The sequence below is a fragment of the Monopterus albus genome, unplaced genomic scaffold (genome assembly GCF_001952655.1).
Source record: "Monopterus albus unplaced genomic scaffold, M_albus_1.0 scaffold73.1, whole genome shotgun sequence".
Taxonomy (NCBI): Eukaryota; Metazoa; Chordata; class Actinopteri; order Synbranchiformes; family Synbranchidae; genus Monopterus; species Monopterus albus.
Genome location: NW_018127953.1, coordinates 452,706 through 465,180, shown reverse-complemented (window position 1 = coordinate 465,180; position 12,475 = coordinate 452,706). Strand labels below are relative to the sequence as shown.

Genomic DNA, 12,475 nt, shown 5'->3' with positions numbered 1-12,475 from the left:
GCAGAGACTGGTCCACCTGAAGGACAAAACACCCAGACATAAACAGAGTGATGTGGTGTATGCAATTAAGTGTAGTCAGGAGTGTAACGACTTGTACATTGGTGAAACTAAGCAGCCGCTTCACCAACGCATGGCTCAACACAGGAGGGCCAACTCCAGTGGACCAGAGTCAGCAGTCCACCTCCACCTGAAGGACAAAGGACATTCTTTTGAGGACAGTGAAGTCCAGATCCTCTCCAGAGAACATCGCTGGTTTGAGAGAGGAGTTAAGGAAGCTATTTTTGTAAAAATAGAACACCCCTCACTAAATAGGGGTGGTGGACTAAGACACAACTTGTCTTCCATCTACAATCCTGTTTTAATATCTCTGCCCAAACATGCCCACCAGGACAATAGGCGTCGGTCGACAGGGAAGGATTCAAAGACAGGTAACGACTCTCACCAATACTGGGCTATAATGACTCAGTCCTTAGGGGACATTGTTGGCCTTCAAAGGACTGAAACACCACCGAGGGGGATAAATATCTCCAGCTCAACACCAGTTAGTCAGAACTGATGAAGCCTCTTGGATGAGAGGTGAAACGTCTTGGACCTAGAAATCTAGTCCAGTTGATTTTTTCTAAGGTTTTTTCAGCTGACTATGACGTGGATGACTGAGAATCTGCACAGAAATGTTACTGTAATGTTACTGTTCAGGCTGTACACAGCTCATACTCATATACATAGACTACACCATGTCAAATGTCTATGGGCCTTTGTGCCCTCGGAAAATGTCTGAAAATTTGCCCTTCTAATTATCAGATGTATGCCCTGGTGGTCACACAAACTAAAAATTTGTCTTTCTAGTTGAACTACTACTGATGTTGTGTTTTACTATCACTTAAACTGCTTTCGGTGCTACAGCCTACAATACTATTTCATTTGGTATCATTGCTTCAACTACAACTGCAAATTTCCTACAGCAAGTTTTTGTTAAACTATAGTCTTCACTATGTTGTAATCCAAAATGCTGCATTTTATATTTAACTTCCACTTCATCTTAAATTCTAAATTATCTCTGCAACTGAGCTGGTGAGCTGTTCTTTATCCCATGTGCTGATACCAAATTAAGAGTACATGTGGTATTCATTCCTCTTTGTGCTCGTGACAGATCACACTGTACAGAAACTATTAGCCATTCAACCAGAGAAATGTGCCAGAAAAACCCAGTTGTTCCACAATACACTGGACAGTATTTGAAGCTCAGAATTTGGATTTCTACAAACTGTATTTGTACTACTGGTGAAAGACTTGGAGTCACTAATGTAAACGTGAGCTAAGGAGAACTCTCTCTGCAGGCTCTGCACCAGCCATCAGGCACAGGAAATACAAATTTCTGTCACAGCTAATGAAAAGAGCAATTGGAAATGCCTCTGGGAGCTAAACAATTGCAGTGCTGGAAGTGCACAAATGTATAAGTTAGTATGTTTCTTAATGAGCCATTTACATAAAAGACAATAATTATTGTGCAATGAAGAGAGTAAAGGAGAAGATAAGGAGTCAGTGAAAGTCTGCAGGATGCAGTTTAGTCAGGGTAAACCCCTTGATGAAACCTGTCTCTTCTTTTGTATGGGCTAACACTAACCACATGTATTGTGCACGTGTACTCATACATGTCTGCATAGAAGGCCAAATATGTACTATTTATGCTCTTCGAAAGAACAAATATATGCAGAATCTCTCATCTTCATAAACAAAAGACAAGTAACATATGCAGCGAACAGGCTTCCCTCTCTGCCATCTGTCTAGATGGGGAATGTGGCAACCCAGAACTCACAATGAGCACAGTGTTACATTTTGTGGGTGAAATGTACAGCGTGTGTGTATAACTGTGCATGCTACACATGTCAAATAGCATTCCGTGTGCATTTCTATGATGGGGGAGCCTAAAAACAGTTCATTTTGGTCTTCTGTGTGTTTGTAGCATCAAAACTTTTTGTATGATTGTCTAGTTTAGTGGTGCAAGGCAGAGATTTGTGTGAGATCAACTGACAGTTGACTTGCTCAAAGCCAGCCATTTATCTTCATTAACCAAAAACATGTATACTCGCTCTGCACGTGCACACACACACGGCTACAAACAAAATTCACCGAATAAACACCAAGTTCCTAGAAAAGTGAGTACTGGCCAATTTTTCATCTTTGTAATGTTTGTGTCAGGAAATCACATCTTAACTTGCAGGAAAAATTGTTCAAGGTCAGGCAGCCAAGCCCTGGTTATTATGCTCGAGTTTTTTGATACATCCATTTTCACAAATTTTCTCAAGTAATACACGTATACTTATTAAAAGTGGTCTTGTGTATTTTTTTTGAAAGTCATTAAGTTATGTATTAAAACTAAAACTGCATTTAATGAGTGCAGCTTTTAAATTTAGCACAGTTGACAGCTTTATGGTGACTTTTAGAGAACTCCAATAGATTTTGGTCAAATTTTGTAGCTTACAAAAAAACAAGTTTGGGTCGTCAAATAACCGTTTTCTGGTGAACCCAAATGCAACACTTAGTCAAAAGAGCAGTCTAAAAGTTTTAATAGAACAATGTTGAAATGGGCATATATGAAAAATTCTATTGCCAGTGGAATCCTGGGAGAACCTCATTTGGCTGAGAAACCAAGGAGTTAGATCCTGTCCTAAAAGAGAGAAAGGATAAATGAGCTGCGGTCTGACAATTTTTTAAATTGCTATGCTGAGGTGTTTAGTGAATGTCATCATGTTGTTCTTATAGGTAAAAGGGACTGGAGAGGTGAGGAATGACCCCAGACATCAGACCAGCAGGCAATTTTGACCCTTAATGTAGAATGAGGAGAACATCATGCAGGTAGGGTTTCCTGGAGTGATTAAGCAGAATTACATACAGTAAGTGAATAGACTGGCAAATACCAGGATTGAAACCAGTACCGTGTCCTCCACATGTCCTCTTCGCTCAGGACTGGGTAAGGTTGGCAGGTAGGAAAGAAGTGTGACAGTTTGTATGTTCACATGATCCACACAGGATAAAGTCAGACAAAAAAAATGCAAGGAGCAGCTGGCTGACTTGGTTAAAGAAAAGCCCTCCACTAAGGGGAAAAAATTAAATAAAAATGTGCACAAACACCAGAACTCCATGAACCAAAAAAGCAGTCAAAACAAGCAATTCAAAAAACTACTGAGCACAATCTCAGAAAAAAAAAAACAGTAGTCAAAAAGGCGGCAACCACAGAACAGACTGACATCATCCAGAGAAAATATCAAAGTCAAAAAGGTAGATGACTTACACCATAGACAATAGTAAGCAGGCAGAGATTTGACAGGGCAGAAAACAGGTCGGACAACAAGATACAGATCCACAGGAACAGAGCCAGCTGGGTAGCACTGCTGAGCAGCAAGTGACCAACTTAAGAGGAAAGAAAAATAAATAAATGAATAAAGCAGTATATAAAGGGTGGAGACAACAAGCAACAGGTGAGTGGAATAATCCAGGTGATCTGAATCCGCCACTGATAGGCAGTGGCAAAGCTGGAAGGAGTTAGATGGTGAAAATCCAGATGTTCTTTTCAACATAAGAGTCTAACAGGGGTAGAACTTGACAAGGACTGGACAGTTAATTGATTATTTTATTTTCAATTCTGATTTTGAAAACAAAATAATCAATATAAAATGATTATAGTGTTGTACTGTGTTCTGCAATGATGCTCTCATTTTGGTGTTGTGTTATAAATCCAGTGCACCCCTTCAGTGCAAGCATGTTTTGGTCGCATTGGGTTAAATTAAACATTATTCGAGGTGACAATATCTAAGCTTGGTACTGTACATGCAATAAAACCAAGTCAATAATAGTAATTCATCGAAACACCCACTAAATGGGTATAAACTTGCAGAGAAGCTATAATTTCAACTTTGATGGCAGTCTGTCATCCACCACCAGTTTTTTAAACATAGCAAGTTTGTTAAGCTAATAGCTGATTGTTATGAACAGGCTAAAGTGAAAGATGACTTCAGCCTTACTGTGAAATGAGAGGAAGCGAGATGGATGTGGCTGTGTCATAGTGAGCCCAGCAGACTGCATGATTCTTTAGGTTATAATACTTCTCACAGAAAATTGTTGCAATCATAAATTCTTTGGTATTCTCATGTTTATTTATTTTGTTTGCATTGGAACAACACAAAAAAAATCTGAGAATAAAAACCAAATCTCATAGATTTCACACAGAATTCCAAAAATGGACTTGACAGAATTGTTGACACCCTCAACTTTGGCAGCACACCTTTTGGACAAAATAACTGAAATCAGTCACTTCCTGTAACCATCAGTGAGTTTCTTCCACCTCTCTACTGGAATTTTGGACCACTCTTCTTCTACCAGTTGCTCCAGGTCTCTCAGATTTGAAGGGTTCCTTCTCCCAGCTGCTCTTCTGAGATCTCTCCACAGGAGCTCTATGGGATTTAGATCTGGACTCATTGATGGCCACATTGTCTGAAACCATTTCTGGTGCTTTCTGAAGTTTGCTTTGGGTCATTGTCCTGCTTTGAGACCCATGACCTCTGATGGAGACCCAACTTTCTGACACTGGGCCCTACATTGTGCCCCAGAATTTGTTGGTAGTCTTCAGATTTCATAATGCCATACACACAGTCAAAACATACAGGGCCTGAAGCAGCAGAGCAACCCCAGAACATCAGTGAACCTCCACTGTGTTTGACTGTAGGGACGTGTTCTTTTCTTTGAAAACCTCATTTCATTTTCTGAAAACAGTAGAATGATGTGCTCGACCAAACAGCTCTATTTTAGTCTCATTTGTCCACAGGACATTCTCCCAGAGGGATGGTGGCTTCCTCAGGTAAGTTTTGGCAAACTCCAGTCTGGCTTCTTTATATCTCTGTGTCAGCAGTGGGGGCCCCTGGGTCTCCTACCATAGCGTCCCTTGTCATTCAGATGGTGACAGATAGTGCGAACTAACAATGTTGCACCTTGTGCCTGCAGGCAGCTTGAATTTGTTTGGAAGCTGATCAAGGTTCTTTATCCACCATTCAAAGAATCCTTTGTTGCGATGGGTCATCTAGTTCTCTCTTTCGTCCATGTCCAGGGAGAATAACTACAGCGCCATGTACACAGTGGACACAGGAACAACCACATCTCTGGAGATGGACTTGGAGCCTTGAGACTGTCCAGGCTTTTCCACTATTGTGGTTCTCAAATCCTCAGACAATTCTTTGCTCTTCTTTCTTTTCTCCATGCTCAGTGTCGTCCACACGACACAAAGGTTGAGTCAACTTTTCTCCATTTTAACTGGCTCCAAGTGTGATTTCTATGTCACCAGCACCTGTTGGTTGCTACAGGTGAGTTTCATTACAAATTAAAGGAGCATTACAGGCTGGAAATACAACTGTTTCTGTTGATTTTGAAAAGGTATCAATAATTCTGTCCAGTCCATGTTTGGAGTTCTGTGTGGAATGGATCAGATCTGGCTTTTTTCTGCTTTGTGTCGTCCAATGAAAACAAAAGAAATAAATACCAAAAAATTTGTGATTGCAACAGTTTTCTCGGAGAAGTGATGCATCATCTGACAGAAATGCAGGAGTGCCAACATTTTTGGCCATGACTGTATTGTATATAATTAGCAAAATTGGGAGATGTATAACAACTAATCTAATATTTGTTGTCGTTTTTTTTCCTGTACTTTTTAACCTGGTTGTATGAACAAGCATTATAGGCATTTTGAAGGTTACTGTCTATACTACATTAATTTTTACTATATTTCTTCTTTTTTTTTTTTTTTAATTTTGCTTTAATCCACGGCCACACGAAAGTCCATAGGCACTATTTGATGAAACAAATGACAGCTCACTTACAATGGCACAAAAACGATATATACAGTACATATCACATATAAAAGTATAAACATACTGTATCTTGAGACTTAGCATGGAAGTTACCGGAAATACTCAGAGTAGACAAACTGAATCTTTCTCTACATATTGGATAAGCAGTCACCGATATTGTTCAGGACATTAACAGTTCACTCACAGAGCCGGATACATGTAACTTACAAATTTTAAGTTTTATTTTACCCGAGATTGATTATTACTTTCCCGCTTGAAACATAAAATCCAATGAGAGCAGTAATAATTGTACTGTTTGCTGAAATTTTCTTTAAATGAGTGACAATGCTGGTCATGTTGAATTATATGTATATAGTCATAAACATGGGCAGGTGGCACAGTGGTTAGCGCCGTTGCCTCACAGCGCGAAGGTTCCGGGTTCGGGCCCCACCTGGGACCTTTCTGTGTGGAGTTTGCATGTTCTCCCTGTGCTTGCGTGGGTTCTCTCCGGGTACTCCGGCTTCCTCCCACAGTCCAAAGACATGCAGCTTAGGTTGATTGGTGTCTCTAAATTGCCCATAGGAGTGCATGTGTGTGGTTGTTTGTCTATGTGTTAGCCCTGCGATGGATTGGCGACCTGTCCAGGGTGTACCCCGCCTTCGCCCGATTGCCGGCCGGGATTGGCTCTGTGACCCTGCTCAGGGATTAAGCGGTAGACAATGAATGAATGAGTCATAAACATGTGATACAATACTCAATAAAATCATTTTGTCTAAGGGCCCTTTAATAAATAAATAGTATAAACTATTTACTCAAGTACTATACTAAAGTACAGTTTTGAGGTACAGTATATTTTACATACAATACATCAGTTTATAAAATATGAATTACTGAGTAAACTACTCGAGAGCATATCTATTTATCCAAATCTATACCACTTATTCCTGAACAGGGTCACAGAGAGGCTGGAGCCAATCCCAGTTGGCACTGGGCAAGAGGCAGGGTCCACCATGGACAGATCGCCAGTCCATCACAGGGCTGACATGTAGACAAACAACCACAGACACCCATATTCACTCCTACAGGAAATTCTTTGGACTGTGGGAGGAAGCTGGAGTACCCAGAGAGAACCCACGCAGGCAGATAAACTCAAACTTGTTGGTAAACTAGACCATATCAATGTCTCAGAAGAAAAAAAAACCTACAGTAAGAACATTATTTCAACACAAATGTACATGTGCTGCCTGTGTTATTATTCTGGCAAATCCATATGGCAGCCCAACATAATATACCGTCAATTTAAATAGGTCACAATTTAAATCTTGCATCATTTGCAGCTGTTTTTTAATTTTTAAACGCCTAGAAATATACTTCTGTCAATTTTTGCATTTAAATGCTGATGTAGTCCAAATCATCACTTGAATTTATGTCAGTTTCAGATAGTCTAGGCTAGGACAAAATTCTTAGTCAGGTACAGCTCTAAGCAAAACCAGTGTTTTCCTCTAAAATGTAATGTTTAACTTGTGGGGCTAGGCCTTTTGCCCTTAAGGTCCCCCCACAGTGTGACCGTGAACCACTTAATTTCCCCACAGTGTAGTCTGTGTAATGCAGTTAGGTGCATATACTAAACTCCAGCAGCTCAGTAACACTTATGAAGTCGGCCACAAACACAGACAAGAATGAATGATCCTAAATCCTGATACACAACACGCTTCTGGTCTCACACATCTGTCCCTCAAAGAATCATCTCAAAAGCTCTGTCTCTCTCTCTCTCACTGTTAAATTGTGCTTCCACTCAAACAAAATCCCTCAAGTGAGAGTGAAAATAAGAATGACAAAGTAAGACAGCAATGCCTAAGTGTCCCTGAGCAAGACACTGAACCCCGAACTGCTCCCGGTGGCTTGACTAGCGCCGGTGCATGGCAGCCTGTTATCATCAGTGTGTGAATGGGTGAATGGTGTATGATCTCCTGTAAAGCGCTTTGGCCAGTGCAACACACTGTGAGAAAGCGCTATATAAAATACAGTCCATTTACCATTTTACCAAGAGAGAGAGAGAAAATGAGGCAGAAAGATAGAGCGTATGAGATGGGATTACAGGATAATGTGAGGAGATGGGGGGGGGGTCTGAATGTCTCTCAGAACTTTCCACTCCAAATGGATTAAAAGACTACAGCCGGGCCATCGACAACCAAACAGATGCTGCGTTCCTCACGCTTCAGACACCAAGCTGAGCCGAGGCTCACCCACTGCTAAGCCCAGAAATTAAACCTTGCCGTCTTTCAGCATAATGCAGCAAATAGTTAGGTCATGTATTTCAAGCACTGCCCCCCTTCTTCCCATTTTATCCAAAACATAAATGGATAAAGGCTTTGGGGCCTTTTAAAAACTCATTCATTTAGGAAACATTTGGGTTCATCCTTAAATGTATTAACATGCATCCTTTTAAAGGAAAGCAGAGAAAATCATCTATAGTTTCAGTCAAGGTACACTGCAGATTCAATCAGCCAAGCCAGCACTGGTCAAAAAGGGATTTGTCCACAAAAAACAATATGTGATGTGTCTCTAATCCGTGATTACACTAATCTTTTTTATACTTAACATAAAAGGCACATTTATTATATCTGGGTGGATTAAGGTGGATTACACAGAAAAACGCACTTCCTATGCACCAAACTTTCCCTTCATAAAAATGTATTTAGCATCATATTCATTTAAGACACTTTGCAGAGAACGGGACACTTGTCACTGCCTGTACACAGTATGTACATCTATTATAACTGACAAAAAAACTTGTTTTATTTTGTTCCTTCTCCACCAATATCTGGAAAATTCATTCTCATAAAGAGTGTTATTATTCCAGCTGTCTCTCATGTATTTGAGTTCTCTCAAAACTCAGCAGGTCTCCAGCAGCTCTTGAATGTATGTTTTCTGTTTGGGGAACTTCACGATGTCAAGTACAATTCTGCTAACAGTGTTATTATGATATGCCGCATTCCCTTTTTTTAAGTTATCTGGTAACATTTTAACTGTGTAATGAAGTTAAGTACTTGGGTCATGTTATAAATGATTGCTTGTCTGATGACGGGGATATGTATCGGCAGTGCCACATGTTGTATGCACAAGCAAATGTGTTGGTTCGGAAATATGGTTTGTGCTTGGATGGAGTAAAATTGACTTTGTTTAGAGCGTACTGTACCTCCCTGTACACTGCTCATCTATGTTCTAATTATAAAAAAGGTAGTCTTAGGAAACTGGCAGTGGCCTATAATGACGCCTTGAGGTTAGTATTGAAAAGGCCTAGATGGATGAGTGCCAGTGAATTGTTTGTGTCATCTCGGATCAGTACACTATCTGTTGTTTTAAGAAATTTGATGTATAAATTTATTTGTCATTTGAATAGTTCTGGAAACAACATTGTTTTATTGCTGACTAATATTGCATATATTGACATGTGATATACTTCAGTACTTTGGAAACACTGGTATACCTGCCTTTTAAAAGGGTAGTTGTTTATTGGTTGTTGTTGTTGTTGTCTTTATAGTGTTATTTATTGTTGATTGTTCTGTGGTTTTATTGTTTTGTTTTGTTTTGTTTTTTAGCATTTATACATCTGGACCTTGAGTCTGTAATAAAAGTATCTATCTATCTTATTAATTTGTGTGTGTGTGTGTGTGTGTGTGTGTGTGTGTGTGTGTGTTTGGGGCGGGGCACATTATAACACTCTCTGAAAAGACGAAACCTATTTAACTTCTGACAGTGTGCAGGGAAAAATATCATCTACTTAAACATTTCATCAGCTTTGTTCTGAAGTTTGAAGACTTGCCTGTGAAAATGCACCTTGGATGAATTTGGATGCCAAATATCCCAACAGAGTCCCACGTTATAATCAAACGGTATCCGCTCATAAGCTGTTTTTTTCGGATGCTCTATAAAGGAAGTCTGAGGATGTTATAATGCTGAAGCTGTGAGATAACTTATCAGTTTTAATGCTTAAAACATACATTTTTTCATCTGTGTTAATGAGTTTAAAAAGAAGTTTCTTGTGACAAATAGCCAACCCTGCATGCAGTTTCTGGGAGTGTAAATTAACACTGTGTGCCAAGAGCAGGCTCAGCTTTTTTTCTGCATTAGGATGGTTCACATTGATTGGTCACTCCCCCAGTCAAATGCTGTTAACTGGTCTTAATGGAACACACACTCTCGAGCTGCATCCTTCCAGTCATGTTTTACAGACAGACAGACACAGAAGCAAGTGCAAAATCAATATTAGACTTTTTCTAGAGGCTATGTATTTTGAACTCTTTATTACAATCTCCAGTGTGACAGTCTAGCCTAGCGTTTGATGCCTTCACATATGCAATGTGAATATGTTAACTCTCCCTCTCTCACTCAGCTTTTTCCGCAGGTGATAATTAACCTGTTGGTACAGTGGCCGTTATGTGCAGCGCCTATCTCCTGACATCCCAGCATCTGTCACTGTTGGCAACGGCAGCAGATACATTCACACTGCCTTAATTCATCTAAACACATGATTCATCATCAGCACTAATGAATGTTACTCAGTTAACCTCTATTGTAAACACGGGACATTTTGACACTGCTTACAGCCAGGTTCCCAAGGGCAAATGTGATCTTTTCTAATCTCAGAGTCTAAGCAGGATCAGCCCTGGTTTGTGCATGGACATGAAGCCGCCTGGGAATACTGAGTTGTAAAATGAGGAAGTAGGATAGCACTTACCACAACAAGAGGGTCTGAGGTTACAACCCCATCTGACCTTTAGAGTATGAGTGGCATTTTCACCCATTAATGTGGGTTTCCTCACTCCTCAAAGAACATTCCCTCCACCAGTACTCTGATTTCAGGATGCTGGACACAATGGCTGCCCATTGACCCTGCTCCTACTGTATATACTTAGTAAGGTTTCAAATGCATTGTACTAGCTGGGACACATTTCCTAACAGGGACCAATAAAGTATAACTATCTTCTCTCTCTCTCTCTTTTCTTTTTACAGTAGCAGGAATACTCCTATCTTTTCCACTGGATCAGGGTCCAGTGACCCCCAGGGAAAACTCCTACAGAAGAAAATTAGCTTTGCTACAACAGTAAACCCAACAATATTTATCTAGAGAATAGCGGGTACTTGATATTGGTCACATATTGAACTTCAGTGATTCGATATTATAACTCCACCAACACTGTAGAATGTAGCAGAAAAATGGTTTACTTCGGACAAAATCACTGGAAATGATGTGAATCAAATTTAGACTCCTTGTAAAGGCACTCCTCCTCTATGGGTATTTACGACCACAACAAATTCAACCTAATGACATAAAACTGGACAAAGTGACGGAAGAAAACGTTTTTCGTAAGATTTACATCTAATGATGTTTATACACTGGACAATGTGCCACACAGCTAGCACAGGAAACAAGGGATGTCTCTCGGTCTCACTCTTTACATCCTCTCTACCACACACTTGTCGGGTTGCTCACTCACACACATGCCTGCTCGGTCTTTTGCTCACCTCTTTTCTCCTGAACTTTGACGGTGATCTCCACCAGAGGCTCAGTCTCTCTGTCCAGTCTCCGTGATATGACTATGTCCCCGCTGTCCCGGCTCACGCTAATCGGTGAGCTTTCCACATCGGGCTCTACCAGCTCAAACGTAGCTGACTGAAACCTCACCGAGTTCAGGTTCATCACCACTGAACCGATTCCTGCATCTTCTGACACATTGATGAAAACGGGGCTCTCTGATTCTAGCACCGACCTGGACCTTCGCGCTAGTACATCACTTTGCGGTTTAGGTTTCCATTTCCCCGGCTGGGAGTTCAGCGAGGGTGCCACGGGGCATTGCCTTGGATTGATCTCCACTGCGATACCCTGACTCGTGCGAGGTGGCCAACCGCGGTCGCGGGCAAACACTTCAAACTTAATTACTTCATCCAGACCGAGGATTGAGTCCACCAGCAGGATGTCGCCAGTTTTGGGCACCGCGTAGAAACTCCCGTTTTTGGGCACGGCGAAGTAGATGAGCTCCGCGTTCTTGCCGCTGTCATCGTCCCGTGCGGTTACAGTGTAGATCGCCGTGCGGAGGGCAGTTGCATGATCCAGGCTCAGTTTAACGTCAGCACCGGGGAAAGTAGGCTGGTGGTCGTTGGTATCGAGGACATCCACCTTAATGGAAGCCACCTCAGCGACCACTGGAGACTTCTCTTCCTCCTCCAAGGAGAGTCCAGCGCATTGCCCACAACACAACTCGAGACCCAGTGCGTATTCAGCCCGCTCCTCTCGGTCCAGAATCACATAAGTCTTCAGTAAAATATGTCCGCGTTTGTGGTGCGCAAAGACACGGAAATTTTCGCTCCCGTCTCCCATGAGCTTAAAGTACGCTGTCGCTGAGCCGGACTCCTTGGTACTGCACAGCCTCTGAGAGTTGAGTCGCTTTAACGGGACGCTCAGTCCGTTGACCCGGGAGCCCGGAGATGAGTTCTCAAATACATGCCCGTGAAAGAACGGTACCCGCTCCACGGTCCTGTTCCCTAGTGCGCACGAAACTAACAAGGCTACAAACGTGACCCAAATCATCATGACTGAATATCTCAAAGGCTCCACTACACTAAAGCGCTCATGC

The 12,475-nt window shown here is 41.4% G+C and overlaps 1 protein-coding gene across 1 annotated transcript in view; it reads right to left on the bottom strand.

Moving 5' to 3' along the window:
• Positions 1 to 12,469, bottom strand: part of LOC109963402 (neural-cadherin) — a 439,917-nt gene extending 427,448 nt beyond the window's left edge. The window contains exon 1 of the mRNA XM_020605911.1: positions 11,367 to 12,469. Within this exon, the coding sequence (XP_020461567.1) occupies positions 11,367 to 12,432 (1,066 nt within the window). The 5' untranslated portion in view covers positions 12,433 to 12,469. The remainder of the gene's footprint in view (positions 1 to 11,366) is intronic.
• Positions 12,470 to 12,475: the final 6 nt, after the last annotated feature.